We start from the raw sequence: 21,555 nt of genomic DNA on the forward strand, positions 1-21,555 counted from the left end.
GGGGGGGGGGAAGTGATCTGGGTAACTACAGGCCTGTTAGTTTGACATCTGTAGTATGCAAGGTCTTGGAAAAAATTTTGAAGGAGAAAGTAGTTAAGGACATTGAAGTGAATGGTAGATGGGACAAAGTACAACATGGTTTTACAAAAGGTAGATCGTACCAAACCAACCTGATCTCCTTTTTTAAGAAAGTAACAGATTTTTTTAGACAAAGGAAACGCAGTGCATCTAATTTACCTAGATTTCAGTAAGGCATTTGATACGGTGCCACATGGAGAATTATTAGTTAAATTGGAAAAGATGGGGATCAATATGAAAATTTAAAGGTGGATAAGGATTTGGTTAAAGGGGAGACTACAGCGGGTCATACTGAAAGGTGAACTGTCAGGCTGGAGGGAGGTTACCAGTGGAACTCCTCAGGGACTGGTTTTGGGACGAATCTTATTTAATCTTTTTATTACTGATCTCGGCACAAAAAGTGGGAGTGTGCTAATAAAGTTTGCAGATGACACGAAGCTGGGAGGTATTGCCAATTCAGAGAAGGACCGTGATATCATACAGGAAGATCTGGATGACCTTGTAAACTGGAGTAATAGTAATAGGATGAAATTTAATAGTGGGAAGTGTAAGGTCATGCATTTAGGGATTAATAACAAGAATTTTAGTTATAAGCTGGGGAACACATTACTTGGAAGTAACAGAGGAGGAGAAGGACCTTGGAGTACTTGACCACAGGATGACTGAGCCGCCAATGTGATATGGCCCGTGAAAAAAGCGAATGCGGTCTTGGGATGCATCAGGCAAGGTATTTATAGTAGAGATAAGGAGGTATTAGTACAGTTATACAAGGCACTGGTGAGACCTCATCTGGAATACTGTGTGCAGTTCTGGTCTCCCAAGTTTAAGGAATTCAAACTGGAACAGGTACAGAGAAGGGCTACTAGGATGATCTGAGGAATGGAAAGCCTGTTTTATGAAAGGAGACTCAAGGAGCTTGGCTTGTTTAGCCTAACCAAAAGAAGGCTAAGGGGAGATATGATTGCTCTCTATAAATATATCAGAGGGATAAATACCAGGGAGGGAGAGGAATTATTTAAGCTCAGTACCAATGTGGACACAAGAACAAACAGATATAAACTGGCCATCAGGAAGTTTAGACTTGAAATTAGACAAATGTTTTTAACCATCAGAGGAGTGAAGTTCTGAAACAGGTCTTTTGCCCCCACTGCTTCCCTTGGAAGGCTATCTGGCTTCAAGATTAAGCTCGATAAGTTTATGGAGGAGATAGTATGATGGGATAACATGATTTTGGCAATTAGTTGATCGTTGACTATTCGTGGTAAATAGGCCCAGTGGCCTGTGATGGGCTGTTAGATGGGATAGGATCTCAGTTACTACAAAGAATTCTTTCCTGGGTATCTGGCTGGTGAATCTTGCCCACATGCTCAGGGTTCAGCCAATCGCCATATTTGGAGTCGGGAAGGAAATCTTCCTCCCAGGCAGATTGAAAGAGGCCCTGCGGGTTTTTTGCCTTCCTCTGCAGCATGGGGCCTGGGTCACTTGCTGGAGGGTTCTCTGCACCTTGAAGTCTTTAAACCATGATTTGAGGACTTCAGTAGCTCAGACATAGATAAGAGGTTTTTTGCAGGAGTGGGTGGGTGAGATTCTGTGGCCTGCATTGTGCAGGAGGTCAGACTAGATGATCATAATGGTCCCTTCTGACCTTAAAGTCTGAGACATAAGAACTTGTGTCGTGAAAGGAGGGCATCATGGTTAAGCAGCTGAATGATACCCTGGAGAACTGGATTCTATCCCTTCCTCTGACACAGAGTTCCTATGTGATGTCCAGCAAATCAGTGAAACCAACCTTTTTGAAAAGTGTATTCCAAATTTTTTGGGGGGCCTAATTTCAGATTATGGAGTTTGATCTGCAGAATCGCTGAGCACTCACAGCTGCAATTGAGGTCAATGGGAGCTGTGCTTTGAACATATAAAGTGCATTATAATGCTAAGTACTCTGAAAAACCCAAGTCCTAGGAATCTCAAATTAATGTTTGTGCAGAACTTGTATACTGTCGAGATGAGCACTCTAGGAAAACCCATGATGAAATTAATAATCCTAAATGGGGTTTTGAGTCATGGGCAATAAATAAGGCATGGGATGGTACACTGAGCAATGAGAATCAAACAAAAGATTGAATTGTTGCTCATTAAGTGAGCGCTGTCCATCCTGTGCACTGAAGAAGGTAGGGGTATTGTGGAAAAGATAGCATCTGATCATGAAATTAAAGATTGTATCATAATGCACAGATACAGTGGGGACTGAATTAAGCTTACACAGGCAACCCTAATTCAGGTATTTCCTAACTCTTGAGTGTTTGACTTTGCAGTCTTCATATTCTGGTAACATTGTATGTGTGTAAGAGAGATTATTATATTATTTGTCACTATTGTAATAACCCATTGGAATCCCCATCATGGACCAGGACCCCATGGTGCTATGTGCTGTACAAACAAGACTGTCCCTGTTCCAAAGAGCTTAGCATCTAAATTAGATTTTTGTAGTTATTCCTACCTCTCGTGGGAGTAAGTTCTATAATCTAGGTTCAGGTACTGTGAAAGTTCTGTCTCTGGCATTCATGAGGCTCCTCCTATTAGCCAATTATTCCACTGGTCCATGGGAACATACTGGTAGCTATGATGAGCGGTCGTGGTCCCTCAGGTGGTAGGGCCAATCCCATGATGGACTCTATTAGAAGAGAGATCCTGAACAAAACTAATAATTGGGAAGCCAGGCTTGAAAGTGGCACACTAGGGTGATGTGTCCACTGTAACCTGTGTTGCTAAGCAGTCGAGCTGCGGCATTTTGTTGCGTTTGAAGCTTTTCCAGGGTGTTAGTTTCTGGACATAAGTTTCTATAAATGAACCTGGATCCTATGATTACTTAGATCACTATAGTGAGATCTGTGGCTAGTTGCAGGTAGAAGTGGGCATCTTGTGCAACCATTGCTAATTTAGAGTATCCAATGTATCCAAATACATTGAGCAGTCCCAAAGACTTTGAGGGCTGCCGACCAACTTAACATAACTATGTGAGGGTAAATGCCCTAGATGATTCAGAATGTTACAGTGAGAGTGAACTTTTCAGAATGCTTCTCTTTCTACCAGCATCAACTCTCTCTTGTCTGGGCTCAGCTTTAGCAAATGGCTCTTCATTTGGGTGCTGAGTTCAGCTAGCCGGTGAGTAAGCTAGGGGATGGTGCCAGGTGTGAAAGTAAGTTAAAGGATTTACTGGTACTCCGGAGTCCTGAGCAGGGGGCAGGGCCTTGACCGGAAGAGGCGTGGCCTCAACCAGAAGAGGCGGGGCCTTTAAAGGCCCCAGTGCTCTGGCTGCAGGGCTCGGGCGGCGCTTTAAAAGGCCCGGGGCTCCAGCCACTGCGGGGAACCCAGGCCCTTTAAAGCGCCAGCCTGGGCAAGCCGGTCCAGACCATACCGGCTTACTTTAACCTCTGGATGTTGCTCATACCGGAGAGCACGAACTGGCTGTCATCTACATACTGTTGACATCCAACCCATGCTGTTTCACCTGCTATCCAAAAAGCTTTATATAAATGTTAAATAATATGGGGAGGTGGACTGAGCTTTGTGGGAGTCCATTTGCTAGGCCTTTGGTAGTAGGGTTGCCAACTTTGGTTGGATGAATTCCTGGATTTTCATCACATGACATTTAAATATTAATCTTTAGTTCCTGGGGGTTGGAAACCCTATTTAGTAGTTGCCATAATGACCTGAATTCTGTCTAAAGGGAAGTACCTCAGCCATTTTAGAACATTTCAGTTCACCCGTGTATCTTCTGAGAGAAGGTACAGGAAAATATAGTGATAAAATGTATCATTTGCTGCAGAGAGGTACAACAGAATGAGTATGGCTGCCCTCCCCTTATCTATGAACAGCAAGAGCTCATCCAGCAGAACAAAAAGTGCTGTCTCATGCCCTGACTGAGACAAATCCAGGGATGGGGAGATGTGTGTTAAATTTCCCCCCTAAAGTGACGTGTGGACAATCTCTCTGTTAATAGGCTGTCCCAGATGTTCCCTACCCCCTTGCTCCCAAACAGGTGTCGCTCCTGCTTCACAGATCTTCTCATTTTTTCATTCTCCATTGGTAACCGCTAGAACCCATGAAAACTGGTAAAGACTTCTGTGAAAAGTCTCCTTTAGGCTAGATGAGAATGAATGGAGTGAATCTGTGACAGTCAGGTGCTGTTACAGGGCACTGAAAGTGCATTTGACAGTCATAGAGAAATATGCTGAGGGCTGAATGTGAGATTTGAGAGAAGATGGGACTTTGGGCAGGGGGCAAGGCAGGGAGACATTAGGTAAACATGGTTATGTATTTGTGTCACAGTTGAAGGAATGGGCAGTCATTTCTCCATTAAAGTCTCTCTTCCTGCTGTTTATTACTTTTTTCCTTATAGTTTGTGTTTTTTATTATCAAGTGAGAAGGAAAACACACACTTGATCATTGTATTTAAATATTACCAGACTTTGTATTTTTAGTTTAGAAATCAAATATATTTTTATTGTAAAGAAATATTTTTTTCATTGCTTCAGTGATGCTGGATTAAGTGCATAAATATCCCCTTAACTAAAATCGGATAACACTGGTGTGTGGGAGGGAGGTCATAACTTTCACTGGCTTGGTGCCTGATTTTAGCTTAACCTTCTTCAGTCCTTTTAAATTCTGTGATCTCTCTACCTGTGTGCCACTTAATCTAACTCCCTTCATTTTGCTAACTTATTTATATCCCTCTATTGATTTTTTTTAAACAAATCCTTTGATGTGTCATCTTTTGTCATGTGCTCCCTTGTTATATGAGAAACTCAGTCGTATATGTCAGACTATTTCCTGTGTTTGAACTATGAATAGGTGCTTCCTCCATACTTTTTTCCTTAAAATTAGGATGATAGGTCATATATACAGTACTGTAAAACTTTCAAACCTGAGTGCCTAAAGTTTGACTCCTACATTATATGTAGGCACTGAGATAAGAGAGGCTTTATTTCAAAGGTGCAGCTTCCATTGAGTATAGGAGTGAAACTTTAGGTACTAAGGCTTGAAGATTTTGGCCTAGGAACACAGAAATTAGAAGTGAGGGGGAATTATTAGATCATCAAATTCATGTTCTTGCAACTGCAGCATATAGTACTATGCTAGAGAATATGTGAACTGTTGAATTGATACTACACTTGTTCTTTACGTAGAAGACCAAAAGGAAGTGACATGTCAATGTGCATATACCAGAGCCTGTGTAGAACAGAAGAATTTATTGTAAACTTGTGTGGATGCTACTTGCTACTGTACTATCCACTTAAAAATTCACTTATCCCTTGATGCTCACAAGAAGTGTGTTTTAGTGTAACATTAAAATCCTTGTCATTCCACCCTTCTTTGCACTTCCCAGTATGCCATTTATTTATCTATTTCATTAGACTGTAATCTCTATTATTGTATTCTATCCAGTGTTCAGTGCATTGTTGAGGCTAAAGAAATAGTATTTCAGGGTTACCACTCTTGCGAAGAATCTAAACAGCTGAGGTCATTACTGAGAGGTAAGAGCTTTTTGTCTCAAGGGCAGCATTTAGGATACTGGCTGATATTTAACATAGCTGGAGAGAGACAATATTAGGATTCAGATACTTTTGCCTGTCTGGTTGATTTGAAAAGATGTATGTAAGAGCTTTTGGTGTGTTGTTTGTTTTTGTTTTTAACTCCACTGTAACCTTATAAACCTTTTTAAAAATTATTTAAAGTTTTGCCTACTACATATGTGCAATAACAACAGGCAAATGTTGGTAGGACAAAAGTCAATACTGCTAGGTTTGGTGTATTGCTGCTTTAATTCGAGTGGACACAAGATCAGTGAGTGAAAAAATTAAACACAATACAACTTTGATATCCTAGTATAAATGTAGAGAAGTGAATTTTTTTTTTTTTATTTTTTTACTACTGACCATCTTGTCCATATAACAGATGTCAGGCGGCATAACAGCTGAGAGCTTGAGATAAATGTGGTGTTACTGTAAGAAATTATTTATCTCCAGAGTACATATGTACTTCACTGTACAGATTAGCTTGTTGCTATAATTGTCAAATGATGGTAGTCAACAAACTCATAGGCTTAAAAGCACCACATTGTGCTGGCATAAGATTGGATGGTTTTAAGGTAGAGTCAGTGAGTGAGTCTTTCAAAAGTACTTAACATTGGTTTAACTCTGATCTCATTACAGCCAGTGGTAAAAACTCTCACTGATTTCAGTGAAAGCAGAGTTGGGCCAATACTGATTGCTTTAGAATATTCTGCCCAATAAGATCAATTCAAGATCTCTTGCACTTGGAAACCAGAGGTTTGATCACATGTTTTCTCAATATATTTTGCAAGAACATTCAGAATGCAAAGTTGTCATCAGCAGAAATGCTCATATGTTGTCCTGTTAAGAAAAAAGCCATCAAATAGCACAGTGGTTCTCACCCAGGGGTACACATACCCCTTGGGGTATTCAGTGGTCTTCCAGGGGTACATCAGCTCAACTAGATATTTTGCCTAGTTTTTACAACCCGCTACATAAAAAACAGTAGCAAAGTGAGTACAAACTAAAATTTCATACAATGACTTGTTTGTACTGCTGTATATACTATACACTGAAAAGTAAGTACAATATTATTATTCCAATTGATTTATTTTATAAATATATGGTAAAAATGAGAAAGTAAGTAATTTTTCAGTAATAGTGTGCTGAGACACTTTTGTATTTTTATGTCTGATTTTGTAAGCAAGTGGTTTTTAAGTGAGGTGAAACTTTGGGGTTTGAAGACAAATCCGACTCCTGAAAGGGGTACAGTAGTCTGGAAAGATTGAGAGCCGCTGCAGTAGCATATGCCTGTAGTTAGGACTAACTATACATATACAAAAGAACAAAATATTGAAAGTGTTAGCAGGTTAAGAGATGCTAGACAAAATCTGGGGAAATCAGTTAATGTAGGCAGGAGTGACTTTAAACTAAGCCTAAATTGCATAGAAAGTAACTCCCCCCTCCCCTCGGCCCCCTTCTTTCTTTTGCCATGAAACTGTCTAGATTGTGTCATATCAGAATGAAAGATGATTCAGTGAAAACATTTAAAATGTCTCTGAGGCAAAGGGGATTGCTCCTACGGAGGCATATAGGTGTTCTCTCTAGAACACAGCCACTCTTGCTATTCAGGTTTTATGTGATTCTTTGGTATTGGAACAATGAGAGAGAAGATTGTTTTTTTTTTTTTTTTTTTGTTCTGTTTTGTTTTTTTCTGTATGCCAGCAAGAGGTCTTTGAACAAACTGGAGCATATGTTCTAAACTGTTCCAGTCAAGATCTCAGATGTATGTTTGCAGCAACACATCAGGGTGCATTATACTGTATTAAAAAAGGGATCATTCAGTGTAGTGCAGTAAAAATAGGTATTTTAATTAGGGCTGTCAAGTGATTTAAAAAAATAAATCCCAATTAATTGCACTGTTAATAGAATACCATTTATTTAAATATTTTTGGATGTTTTCTATATTTTCAAATATATTGATTTCAATTACAACACATAACACAAAGTGTACTGTGCTCTTTATATTTTTTTACTACAAATATTTGCACTGAAAAAACATAAGAAATAGTATTTTTCAATTCACCTAATACAAGTACTGCAGTGCAATCTCTTTATCATGAAAGTTGGACTTACAAATGTAGAATTAAGTACAAAAAATAACTGCACTCAGTGCAATGTAAAACTTTAAAGTCTACAAGTCCACTCTGTCCCACTTCTTGTTCAGCCAATCGCTCAGACAAACAAGTTTGTTTATACTTGCAGGAGATAATGCTGCCCGCTTATTTACAATGTCACCTGAAAGTGGGAACAGGCATTCATATGGCACTGTTGTAGCTGGCATTGCAAGATATTTATGTGCTAAAGATTCATATGTCCCTTCATGCTTCAACCACCATTCCAGAGGACATGCATCCAGGCCAACGACGGGTTCTGCTTGATAACGATCCAAAGTAGTGCGGACCAACACATGTTCGTTTTCATCATCGGAGTTAAGTGCAACCAGCAGAAAGCTGATTTTCTTCTTTGGTGGTTGAGGTTCTGTAGTTTCTGCATCGGAGTGTTGCTCTTTTAAAACTTCTGAAAGCATGCTCCACACCTCGTCCCTCTCAGGTTTTTGGAAAGCACTTCAGATTTTTAAACCTTGGGTTGAGTCCTGTAGCTATCTTTAGAAATCTCACATTGGTACTGACACAATGCCCCTATAAGGCTTTATGGAAATATGCTTATGAATGTATATATGACATAACTAGAATATGTTTTATGCTACATATGCCATGTAACATATTTATGTAAAGGTTATGATCTACTGAATATATTCATCCTATTTGTATGTATGTATCATTTTTGTATTCTAAGTTATGAATATTGGCTGTGTACTTGCTTGATTTTTAAGTAGCCTTTGTAAAGCGTTTGATCAGCTTCTTGAGAAAGGAATGTGCAAATTAAGCACCCAATCAAGAAGCACTTAAGGGAAAATGGATCTTGGAAGGCTCCAATCCACATAAGACACGTTGGCATGGACGTTAAAAGTAGCATGTGAGCAATGGCTGCTGCGTGTAAAAACTGAGTCATGTATGGACATGTGACTTGCCCAGGTGACTCCAAAACTCCATCTTGGAGCTGGACTTTGCATAGGAGAGAGGAGGGGGTCTCCACCCACAAGAGAAAGTCTATTTAAGCCCATGGGAGACCCCTTCCATTTTGTCTTCAGCTGGCTCAAGAGAGAGCCTCTCCATCCCCAAGGATACCTAAAAGAAACTGGAACAAAGGACAGTAACTACAGGGGGTGTGAGTGATTGCTGGACCCAGACTAGAAGGAGACTAGTCTGTAAAAGGAAGCTTACTGGAATTCCTCTGAGGGTGAGATTTTTATCTGCATTCAGTTTTCTTACTGTATTAGACATAGACTTGTGTGTTCTATTTTATTTTGCTTGGTAATTCACTTTGTTCTGTCTGTTACTACTTGGAACCACTTAAATCCTACTTTCTGTATTTAATAAAATCCCTTTTTACTTATTAATTAACCCAGAGTATGTATTAATACCTGGGGGGGGGGGCAAACAGCTGTACATATCTCTCTATCAGTGTTATAGGGGGCGAACAATTTATGAGTTTACCCTGTATAAGCTTTATACAAAGTAAAACGGATTTATTTAGGGTTTCAACCTCATTGGGAGTTGAGCGTCTGAGTGTTAAAGACAGGAACACCTCTTAAGCTGCTTCCAGTTTAAGCCTGCAGCTTTGGGGCACGTGGTTCAGACCCTGGGTCTTTGTTGGAGCAGACTGGCATGTCTGGCTCAACAAAACAGGGTGCTGGAGTCCCAAGCTGGCAGGGAAAGCAGGGGCAGAAGTAGTCTTGGCACAACAGTTGGCAGTCCCAAGGGGGTTTCTGTGATCCAACCCGTCACAGGTACTTTCTTTGCATTTTGTCAAATCTACAGTGAAAGTGTTCTTAAAATGAACAATATGTGCTGGGTCATCATCCGAGACTGTTATAACATGAAATATATGGCAGAATGCAGGTAAAACAGAGCAGGATACATATAATTCCCCCCAGGGAGTTGAGTCACAAATTTAATTAATGCATTATATTTTTAACGAGCATCATCAGCAGGGAAGCATGTCCTCTGGAATGCTGGCCAACGCATGAAGGGGCATATGAATGTTTAGCATATCCGGCATGTAAATACTTTGTAATGCCGGCTACAAAAGTGCCATGCGAATGCCTGTTCCTACTTTCAGGTGACATTGTAAATAAGAAGCGGGCAGCATTATCTTCCATAAATGTAAAGAAACTTGTTTGTCTTAACGACTGGCTGAGCAAGAAGTAGACTGAGTGGACTTACAGGCTCTAAAGTTTTACACTGTTTTGACAGGTTTCAGAGGAACAGCCGTGTTAGTCTGTATTCGCAAAAAGAAAAGGAGTACTTGTGGCACCTTAGAGACTAACCAATTTATTTGAGCATGAGCTTTCGTGAGCTACAGCTCACTTCATCAGATGTTTACCGTGGAAACTGCAGCAGACTTTATATACACACAGAAATCATGAAACAATACCTCCTCCCACCCCACTGTCCTGCTGGTAATAGCTTATCTAAAGTGATCAACAGGTGGGACATTTCCAGCACAAATCCAGGTTTTCTCACCCTCCACCCCCCCACACAAATTCACTCTCCTGCTGGTGCTAGCCCATCCAAAGTGACAACTCTTTACATAATCAAGTCGGGCTATTTCCTGCATAGATCAAGGTTTTCTCACATCCCCCCCACCCCCATACACACACAAACTCACTCTCCTGCTGGTAATAGCTCATCTAAACTGACCATTCTCCAGGTTTAAATCCAAGTTAAACCAGAACATCTGGGGGGGGGGGGGGGTAGGAAAAAACAAGAGGAAACAGGCTACCTTGCATAATGACTTAGCCACTCCCAGTCTCTATTTAAGCCTAAATTAATAGTATCCAATTTGCAAATGAATTCCAATTCAGCAGTTTCTCGCTGGAGTCTGGATTTGAAGTTTTTTTGTTTTAAGATAGCGACCTTCATGTCTGTGATTGCGTGACCAGAGAGATTGAAGTGTTCTCCGACTGGTTTATGAATGTTATAATTCTTGACATCTGATTTGTGTCCATTTATTCTTTTACGTAGAGACTGTCCAGTTTGACCAATGTACATGGCAGAGGGGCATTGCTGGCACATGATGGCATAGATCACATTGGTGGATGTGCAGGTGAACGAGCCTCTGATAGTGTGGCTGATGTTATTAGGCCCTGTGATGGTGTCCCCTGAATAGATATGTGGGCACAATTGGCAACGGGCTTTGTTGCAAGGATAAGTTCCTGGGTTAGTGGTTCTGTTGTGTGGTATGTGGTTGTTGCTGAGTATTTGCTTCAGGTTGCGGGGCTGTCTGTAGGCAAGGACTGGCCTGTCTCCCAAGACTTGTGAGAGTGTTGGGTCATCCTTTAGGATAGGTTGTAGATCCTTAATAATGCGTTGGAGGGGTTTTAGTTGGGGGCTGAAGGTGACGGCTAGTGGCGTTCTGTTATTTTCTTTGTTAGGCCTGTCCTGTAGTAGGTAACTTCTGGGATCAGAGGCTCGTTCACCTGCACATCCACCAATGTGATCTATGCCATCATGTGCCAGCAATGCCCCTCTGCCATGTACATTGGTCAAACTGGACAGTCTCTACGTAAAAGAATAAATGGACACAAATCAGATGTCAAGAATTATAACATTCATAAACCAGTCGGAGAACACTTCAATCTCTCTGGTCACGCAATCACAGACATGAAGGTCGCTATCTTAAAACAAAAAAACTTCAAATCCAGACTCCAGCGAGAAACTGCTGAATTGGAATTCATTTGCAAATTGGATACTATTAATTTAGGCTTAAATAGAGACTGGGAGTGGCTAAGTCATTATGCAAGGTAGCCTGTTTCCTCTTGTTTTTTCCTACCCCCCCCCCCCCAGATGTTCTGGTTTAACTTGGATTTAAACCTGGAGAATGGTCAGTTTAGATGAGCTATTACCAGCAGGAGAGTGAGTTTGTGTGTGTATGGGGGTGGGGGGGATGTGAGAAAACCTTGATCTATGCAGGAAATAGCCCGACTTGATTATGTAAAGAGTTGTCACTTTGGATGGGCTAGCACCAGCAGGAGAGTGAATTTGTGTGGGGGGGTGGAGGGTGAGAAAACCTGGATTTGTGCTGGAAATGTCCCACCTGTTGATCACTTTAGATAAGCTATTACCAGCAGGACAGTGGGGTGGGAGGAGGTATTGTTTCATGATTTCTGTGTGTATATAAAGTCTGCTGCAGTTTCCACGGTAAACATCTGATGAAGTGAGCTGTAGCTCACGAAAGCTCATGCTCAAATAAATTGGTTAGTCTCTAAGGTGCCACAAGTACTCCTTTTCTTTTTGCGAATACAGACTAACACGGCTGTTCCTCTGAAACCTGTCATTATGCAAGGCACTGCATTTAGCCGTATGGAGTGGAAATCTATCAACTGCATGAAGAAACTTGTACAGATACAGACAGACATCATCTTCCTTTCCAAATGCAAACAGATGGACATCGTACCAAAAGGACTGAAGGTCAAAAATCCATTACAATCTACATACCACACAGACTATGCTGACAGCTTGTGCCTCACGCTCTCAAAGAAACTGCGGAATCACCTGATCAAGATCCTCTACAGCAAACAGGGAAAGATTAAGAATGAGCTCTCAAAAATGGATACTCTCATAAAGAACCAACCTTCCACACAAACTTCCTCGTGGCTGGATTTTACTAAAACTAGACAAGCCATTTACAACGCACACTTTGCTTCTCTACAAAAGAAAAAAGACACTAAACTTTCTAAACTACTACATGCTACAAGGGGCCACAGCAATGGTTCCCTCACCCCACCTAGCAATATTGTTAACCTATCCAACTATACTCTCAGCCCAGCAGAAGCAGCTGTTCTATCTCGGGGCCTCTCCTTCTGCCCCTCCACCCCCACGAACATGATACAGTTCTGTGGTGACCTAGAATCCTATTTTCGACGTCTCCGTCTCAAGGAATATTTCCAAAATACCTCTGAACAACATACTAATCCACAGAGGTCTCCCTGCCAACACTACAGAAAGAGGGATTCTAGATGGACTCCTCCTGAAGGTCGAAACAGCAGACTGGACTTCTACATAGAGTGCTTCCGCCGACGTGCACGGGCTGAAATTGTGGAAAAGCAGCATCACTTGCCCCATAACCTCAGCCATGCGGAACGCAATGCCATCCACAGCCTCAGAAACAACTCTGACATCATAATCAAAAAGGCTGACAAAGGAGGTGCTGTTGTCATCATGAATAGGTCGGAATATGAACAAGAGGCTGCTCGGCAGCTCTCCAACACGAGTTTCTACAAGCCATTACCCTATGATCCCACTGAGAGTTACCAAAAGCAACTACAGCATTTGCTCAAGAAACTTCCTGAAAAAGCACAAGATCAAATCCGCACAGACACACCCCTGGAACCCCGACCTGGGATATTCTATCTACTACCCAAGATCCATAAAACTGGAAATCCTGGGCGCCCCATCATCTCAGGCATTGGCACCCTGACAGCAGGATTGTCTGGCTATGTAGACTCCCTCCTCAGGCCCTACGCTACCAGCACTCCCAGCTACCTTCGAGACACCACTGACTTCCTGAGGAAACTTCAATCCATCGGTGATCTTCCTGATAACACCATCCTGGCTACTATGGATGTAGAAGCCCTCTACACCAACATTCCACACAAAGATGGACTACAAGCCGTCAAGAACACTATCCCCGATAATGTCACGGCTAACCTGGTGGCTGAACTTTGTGACTTTGTCCTTACCCATAACTATTTCACATTTGGGGACAATGTATACCTTCAGATCAGCGGCACTGCTATGGGTACCCGCATGGCCCCACAGTATGCCAACATTTTTATGGCTGATTTAGAACAACGCTTCCTCAGCTCTCGTCCCCTAAAGCCCCTACTCTACTTGCGCTATATTGATGACATCTTCATCATCTGGACCCATGGAAAAGAAGCCCTTGAGGAATTCCACCATGATTTCAACAATTTCCATCCCACCACCAACCTCAGCCTGGTCCAGTCCACACAAGAGATCCACTTCCTGGACACTACAGTGCTAATAAACAATGGCCACATAAACACCACCCTATACCGTAAACCTACTGACCGCTATTCCTACCTGCATGCCTCCAGCTTTCACCCTGACCACACCACACGATCCATCGTCTACAGCCAAGCTCTGCGATACAACCGCATTTGCTCCAACCCCTCAGACAGAGACAAACACCTACAAGATCTCTGTCAAGCTTTCTTACAACTACAATACCCACCTGCAGAAGTAAAGAAACAGATTGATAGAGCCAGAAGAGTTCCCAGAAGTTACCTACTACAGGACAGGCCTAACAAAGAAAATAACAGAACGCCACTAGCCGTCACCTTCAGCCCCCAACTAAAACCCCTCCAACGCATTATTAAGGATCTACAACCTATCCTAAAGGATGACCCAACACTCTCACAAGTCTTGGGAGACAGGCCAGTCCTTGCCTACAGACAGCCCCGCAACCTGAAGCAAATACTCACCAACAACCACATACCACACAACAGAACCACTAACCCAGGAACTTATCCTTGCAACAAAGCCCGTTGCCAATTGTGCCCACATATCTATTCAGGGGACACCATCACAGGGCCTAATAACATCAGCCACACTATCAGAGGCTCGTTCACCTGCACATCCACCAATGTGATCTATGCCATCATGTGCCAGCAATGCCCCTCTGCCATGTACATTGGTCAAACTGGACAGTCTCTACGTAAAAGAATAAATGGACACAAATCAGATGTCAAGAATTATAACATTCATAAACCAGTCGGAGAACACTTCAATCTCTCTGGTCACGCAATCACAGACATGAAGGTCGCTATCTTAAAACAAAAAAACTTCAAATCCAGACTCCAGCGAGAAACTGCTGAATTGGAATTCATTTGCAAATTGGATACTATTAATTTAGGCTTAAATAGAGACTGGGAGTGGCTAAGTCATTATGCAAGGTAGCCTGTTTCCTCTTGTTTTTTCCTACCCCCCCCCCCCCCAGATGTTCTGGTTTAACTTGGATTTAAACCTGGAGAATGGTCAGTTTAGATGAGCTATTACCAGCAGGAGAGTGAGTTTGTGTGTGTATGGGGGTGGGGGGGATGTGAGAAAACCTTGATCTATGCAGGAAATAGCCCGACTTGATTATGTAAAGAGTTGTCACTTTGGATGGGCTAGCACCAGCAGGAGAGTGAATTTGTGTGGGGGGGTGGAGGGTGAGAAAACCTGGATTTGTGCTGGAAATGTCCCACCTGTTGATCACTTTAGATAAGCTATTACCAGCAGGACAGTGGGGTGGGAGGAGGTATTGTTTCATGATTTCTGTGTGTATATAAAGTCTGCTGCAGTTTCCACGGTAAACATCTGATGAAGTGAGCTGTAGCTCACGAAAGCTCATGCTCAAATAAATTGGTTAGTCTCTAAGGTGCCACAAGTACTCCTTTTCTTTTTACACTGTTTTGAGTGCAGTTACGTAACCCAAAAAAGTCTACATTTGTTAGTTGCACTTTCACAATAAAGAGATTGTACTATAGTACTTGTATGAGGTGAATTGAAAAATACCGTTTCTTTTGTTTGCCATTTTTACAGTGCAAATATTTGTAATACATAATATAAAGTGAGTACTGTACACTGCATTCTGTGTTCTAACTGAAATCAATATACTTGAAAATGTATAAAAACATCCAAAAATCAACAGCCCTAATTTTAATTATTAATTATTAATTAATCATTTAATTTTAATCATTGTAGCTAATGACAAAAATATTAAATCACTAAAGAGTTTTTTGTAAAGTCTTTTAAATATAATCGTCAAATAAGTAAGGAACAGAGAGTTAACAACATCTTGACAGTGATGTAGAATAAGGCAAAGGAAATGAAGAGCATGGCCATGTGGCAAAGACTTTGAGTTGTCTAAAGTCTGATATTTATTTTTCTTCATTGTTGTTAATTTCAGTATACTTTACAACCATGAATGTCTCCAGCCTTTGTCAAGCCTTAAAGTCTGGAGTTACATTTCTTAATCCTACTGTCATCTTGAGACTAAACGTCTTGCTGATTTTTATCTGTAAAACGGCAGCTCTCTGTGCATGAAGAAACACAATCGTGATTCAAAGGGCCTCATCCTGTAAGGTGCTGAGCACCATGAATTCCCAGTGAATTTGGTGGGGGCTGATGGTGCTCACCACCTTTCAGGTTTGCATGACTGGGCCTTAATTTGTAAATATTTTTCCCCTGCTTTTATACTCTTCCTGATGCTCTCTTCTCCAGCTACTCTTTTGTCTTCTCTTTTCTGTAAAATAGTTTCCATGAGCTACCAACTAATAAATAAACCCTTGTCATCTGTGTTGTCCACATCTTGGGAGTGGAGACAAGAGAAGTTTATTAGAGGAAAATACTGACTAATTCTCTTAGCAAATAAAAATCTTTCTTCTTTTACCTCATTAATTCTCAGGACCTTCTTGGTCTTGCTAGTTACTTTGTGCAACTCCTATAGAACTTTCTTGGCTCATGTGAAAATAGCTGACTCACTCTTCCTCTCTCAAACTTTTTGGTGTCAACATACTCTGTGCAGATGGCTCTGTTTAAGAGTTCTGAGTGCCAAAAACGTGGGCCTAATTACATGTGAAACTGACACTCTGTTTATTTGGAATTCACGAATGTGCCGCCAGCTTCTCCCTTTAATGCACATTCTATGAGTTTCTTTATATTCTTTAATAAATCTGACATTCCTTGTACTTTTCCAGCTGGAAAAAACACCCACTTACACACAGAAAGTGAGTGAGGATGGTATATCGTTTCAACTAACCTACAGGTTTTGAACATAGGACTTATCTGTTTGTTGTCCGTTTGTGAATATATACAGCTTCTGCTGCATGACCTAGCAAATGTAACAATCAGTTTTGTCTCTAAATAGAATGTAAACATTGCATTGGCAGTGTAACAAGTTGAAACGTTCTCTTTCCCTTTATAAATGTAGATCACTACTTTGATCAGATCCCCACCTGAGATTATAATGTTTTTAGGGGATTGGAGGGTTTTAGGGCTTTTTCCCCTTTTGGTCATTGGCTCAGATATGATCCAGGTCAGTAGTAAATGAAGGTCATGTTTGGTGATCAGTCTCCAGTTCATGTTGCGACATCATGAAAAACCCTGCTTGGCAGTCTCCACAAAGAGGCTATGGATGAATTAGCACCAAGACTAAAGTGACCTGGTTTTCAGTGGTGGTTCATTCCATCGCTGAATGGAGGTATTGTTATCTATTGTTACACAGTGTCAGGAGAGTGTTAAGGCTAGCTGCTGCTGTATTGGTATTCAGTTTCCAGGGCTGCTGATTTGATGTTTCTTACTAAATTCATTTAAAGCAGTTGCATTTGGTAGTTTGAAATAAATCAATGGAAATATCCGCTTTTAAGGAGTATCACAAATTTTAAAACTACCACTTTCTTAAACACGTATGCTTTGTGCCAGGCTGTAGTCTCAGGATTTTGATAATATATTCATAACATCCTTCCTGTAGCCTAAGAGATGCTGCAAGTGGTGTTGTTGCTGCAATGTTAAATTTAGAACTGCACTCTCTTGCACCAGGTGATGGAATTTTACTGCCAATCTTGTGAGACAGCCATGTGCCGGGAATGTACAGAGGGAGAACATGCAGAACACCCCACTGTACCTCTCAAGGATGTGGTAGAACAACACAAGGCTTCATTACAGGTCCAGTTGGATGCTGTCAACAAAAGGTACACAAGTTATTCTGGCTCAACCTTGCCATGCTGCTGTGCATTAGGTGATTGGTCTTGCTATTAGTGAAACTGCTGTCTAAATCAGTTCCCACTGCCCCTTGTGGAACTGTTAGATCATCCAACATGGTCCCCTGACTTGTTTTCCTTTACAATGTGGTTTTGATTAACACTTTTGAATATACAATATTTTAGCAATTTTTTTAAATGAACTTGGTCATCATGAAGGTGAGGGACCAAATACACTTGATTCCCCTGGTCACAGAGTAGGAAGCTGCTTATACAAGCTTCTATATACAGCTCTGAACGTTTACCTCACTGTTCCAGTCCTGGATCCCTTGAGGAGAGATGAAATATAACATTCCTGCTCAGTTGTATGGTGTGTTACTCATTTAGTTGAACTAAGATTGTAAGAAAAAAATACTTTTAAAAGTCCCAGTTCTTAGGGAAGATGGAAAGAGTCTGAGTCTTATGGGTAGGGCATTGACCTGCGACTCAAGAGAAGTGTGTTCAGTTCCCAGTGTAACTACATACTTCCTTTGTTACAGTGGGCAACTGTGCATCAATCCTTCACCTGTAAAACAGGAGTGTACAGAGGCTAGCCGGGGCTCGCCTCTCTCGGGCAGCGGGGACACACATGTCTCACTAAGTTCAGGAAGAGGTCTAGCAGGGAATTAGCCACAGGAGTCTTCCTCTGTGGCCTTTGTGAAGGTAGAAACAACACAGATAGGCCCTAGGTCAGGGCGGGGCAATGGTGAGTCAGATGCTCAGGCCCTCAGGCAGGGGATGAGCAAGAACAGTTTATCCACAGTGAGTCCAGGCCCTGGGTCCGAAGGCCTGGGAGAGGGAGAGACTGCCACCCATGAGTTGGGTGGCAGCGGGGACACAGGCCTACCCACTCCACTGCATCCCAGCCCGGGGCCCTAGCAGCAGCAGAAGACCCGCTGCTGCATCAGTGGGGATCCTGGCTGCAACACACGGACATGGGTTCTGGTAGTGTCGTAGCCAGACTAGGGTCGGCTGTCCCCAGGCTACTTCCAGACTCCCCCTCTTGAGGTACTTGGGTCAGGGTGGTATCCTCAGGGGGGTCCAGCACCATGGGTTCCTCGGGATAGCTGGCCTGGTGCAGGCTCAGCCACTCCTCCGGGTAGCTGGCGTGGGGCAGGTCCGGCCAGCCCTTGGGTCCACCGCAGGTCGCTGCGGCTTCCCAACCGGGAGGTAGGCCAGAGGCGTCTGGTCTCCCCAGTGGCTGCTCTCTCAGTGAGTTCTGGGGTTGTGCCTTTATACTTCCTGCGCCACGCCTGATCCTCTGTGGGGCAGACTCAGAGCTTCCTGGCTCCGCCCACTCTGATGACCGGAGGGGCTCGTCTCACTCTGGGGCAGCGGGGACCCTCACCACAGGGAGTAATACTTCCCTGCCTCACAGAGATGTGGTTGGTTGTGAGGATAAAATCTATTAATGACTATGATGCACTCCAAACAGTAGAACCTCACAGTTACAAATGCCAGAGTTACAAACTGACTGGTCAAACACATACCTTGTTTGGAACCAGAAGTACCCAATCAGACAGCAGCAGAGACCGCCCCCCCTCTCCGCCTCCCCCCCCCAAAATAAAATAAAATACAGTATAGTGCTGTGTGAAATGTAAACTACTCTATTTTTTAAAAAAAAAAAAAAAAGGGAAAGTTTAAAAAGATTTGACAAGGTGAGGAAACTGTTACTGTGCTTGTTTCATTTAAATTAATATGGTTAAAAGCAGCATTTTTTCTTCAGCACAGTAGAGTTTCAAAGCTGTATTACAACTGAATATTGAAAGAACAACCACAACATTTTGTTCATAGTTACGAACATTTCAGAGTTATGAACAACCTTCATTCCTGAGGTGTTTGTAATTCTGAGGTTCTACTGTATTACAGAGAAGAGGATAAAAAAAACCCTAGCTATCGTTTGCATGTTAGAGGCTGGGTCCTGTTTATGCACCCTAAGGGTACATACCTTCCAAGGAAGGGGTGTAGAATGCTGGGGAGAAAAATATTTGGCATAAGTATTTCAACACAGAACACGTGAATGATACTTGATCTTGAAAAATATATTAGAACTTTTTGGGAAAGAGAGAAAGATGTGGGAAAGTTCCAACTCCCCTACAGAAGCATGAATTAAGGATAGACAGCCAAAGTCCCCCTGGTGGAACTCCATCAGTTTCAATGGAGTTCCACCAGAGAGGATTTTGGCCCTACAATGTCATTGGTGCATTATCGATCTTTGGTTTTGTTTTAAAAAGGTTAAACGACTGCACTATATGAGGGGTTGCCAACTTTCCAGGATTGTCCTGGAGTCTCCAGGAATTAAAGATGAATCTTTAATGTCATGTGATGAAACCTCAGTCATACATCCAACCCAAATTGGCAATCAATCCTAACTGTAATAAAAGGAGTACAATTCTGTTGCTGAAACAATCCCATTCCCATGTGGTTTTTAAAGGCAGTATTTTTCATCACAGGATTTTAGGAACAAGGGACAAGACAATGTCTTTTGAGATGCCAGTCATTGTAATTTATTTCTTCCACAGACTTCCAGAGATAGATTCTGCACTTCACTTCATATCTGAAATCATACATCAGTTAGCCAACCAAAAGGCTAGCATTGTAGATGACATTCATTCCACTTTTGATGAACTACAGAAGACTTTAAATGTGCGAAAGAGTGTGTTGCTTATGGAACTGGAAGTGAATTATGGCCTTAAACACAAAGTAAGAGATGTGTTCTTTTCCCAGTGACAGTTATTAATTTAATAAGCCAGTTCTTATAACGGGTGCATGATGCCAACAGGTCAAATTATTGTCCAACTATCCTGAAAGAAGGACAGGAGACACTGGATATGGTGTGTGTATATGTATGTATGTACCTTGTTTCCAGACCTCACTTTACCAGTTCTGAGGTTCATATGACTTTTTTTTTGTGGATTTTAGAGTAAGGGCTAAAATTGAGTGTATAATGGATACTCTGTTGTAACCTAAGTATGAAGTGGCTACTTAAAATCCACCAAAATTTCAGGCTACTGTCCCTGCCCCCCCCCAACAACTCTTCCCACTGTCCTATTACCCGCGACCTTCCTGGCTGCTGAAAACTGGGGAATAGACTTCCCTCCCTGGTTCCTGATAGAGCAGCGGTGGGCAAACTTTTTGGCCCAAGGGCCACATCTGGGTATGGAAATTGTATGGCGGGCCATGAATGCTCAAAAAATTGAGGGTGGGGGTGAGGGCTCTGGGGTGGGGACAGAAATAAGGAATTCAGGGTGCAGGAGGGGGTTCCGGGCTGGGGCAGAGGGGTGGGTGGGGGTGGGGTTACGGCTCTGGCTGGGGGTAGAGGCTCTGGGGTGGAGCTGGGGATGTGGGGTTGAGAGTGCAGGAGGTGCTCTGGGTGGGGACCGAGGGGGATCAGGGCTGGGACGGGGGGGTGGGGCACAGGATGAAGTCAGGGGTGCAGGCTCTAGGTGGCACTTACCGCAGCTCCTAGAAGCAGCGGCATGTTCCCCCTCCAGCTCTTACGTGGAGGTGCAGGCAGGCAGCTTGGCATGCTGCCCCGTCCACAGACACTGCCCCTGCAGCTCCCATTGTCTGTGGTTCCTAGCCAATGGGAACTGCAGGAGCGGCACTTGTGGCCGGGGCAGCGTGCAGAGCCCTCAGCTGCCCCTACACATAGGAGCTGGAGGAGGGACATGCCACTGCTTCCAGGAGCTGCACGGAGCGAGCCCCTGGCTGGAGCACTGGAGCAGGGCAAGCCCCAGCCCCTGCTCCCTGGCGGGAACTTGAGGGCCTGATTAAAACATCTGAAGATGCGCCCCCCCGGGCTGAAGTTCGTCCACCTCTGTGATAGGGAGACTCTCTTTCCTTTCTCTCCTCTCTTGGTTGAGGGTCACTTTCTCCATTCAGCTATTCTGAGACTCCTGCCCCCGACAACCATGCTTCTTGGGGTCTCCAGAGCTGTTTCTCCCCACTCTAAATGTGGGAGAAGAGGAACTCTGGGGAAACTTGCTGCAG

At 42.7% G+C, this 21,555-nt stretch overlaps 1 protein-coding gene across 16 annotated transcripts in view; it reads left to right on the forward strand.

The window, feature by feature from the left end:
* The window catches only part of TRIM2 (tripartite motif containing 2), a 128,185-nt gene that overhangs the window by 69,798 nt on the left and 36,832 nt on the right, over positions 1-21,555 (forward strand). For 15 of the 16 annotated variants that reach the window (XR_012158601.1, XR_012158602.1, XM_078852492.1 and 12 more), the window contains 2 exons: positions 17,363-17,514; positions 20,085-20,265. Coding sequence is in view for 14 of the 16 variants with exons in the window: in XM_078852492.1 (XP_078708618.1) it covers positions 17,363-17,514; positions 20,085-20,265 (333 nt within the window). In the remaining 2 variants the exon portion in view is untranslated. Of the gene's footprint in view, positions 1-7,916; positions 8,994-17,362; positions 17,515-20,084; positions 20,266-21,555 lie in introns of those variants that run through there. The other variant, XM_073341392.2, reaches the window with a different exon arrangement.

The sequence above is a fragment of the Lepidochelys kempii genome, chromosome 4 (genome assembly GCF_965140285.1).
Source record: "Lepidochelys kempii isolate rLepKem1 chromosome 4, rLepKem1.hap1, whole genome shotgun sequence".
Taxonomy (NCBI): Eukaryota; Metazoa; Chordata; order Testudines; family Cheloniidae; genus Lepidochelys; species Lepidochelys kempii.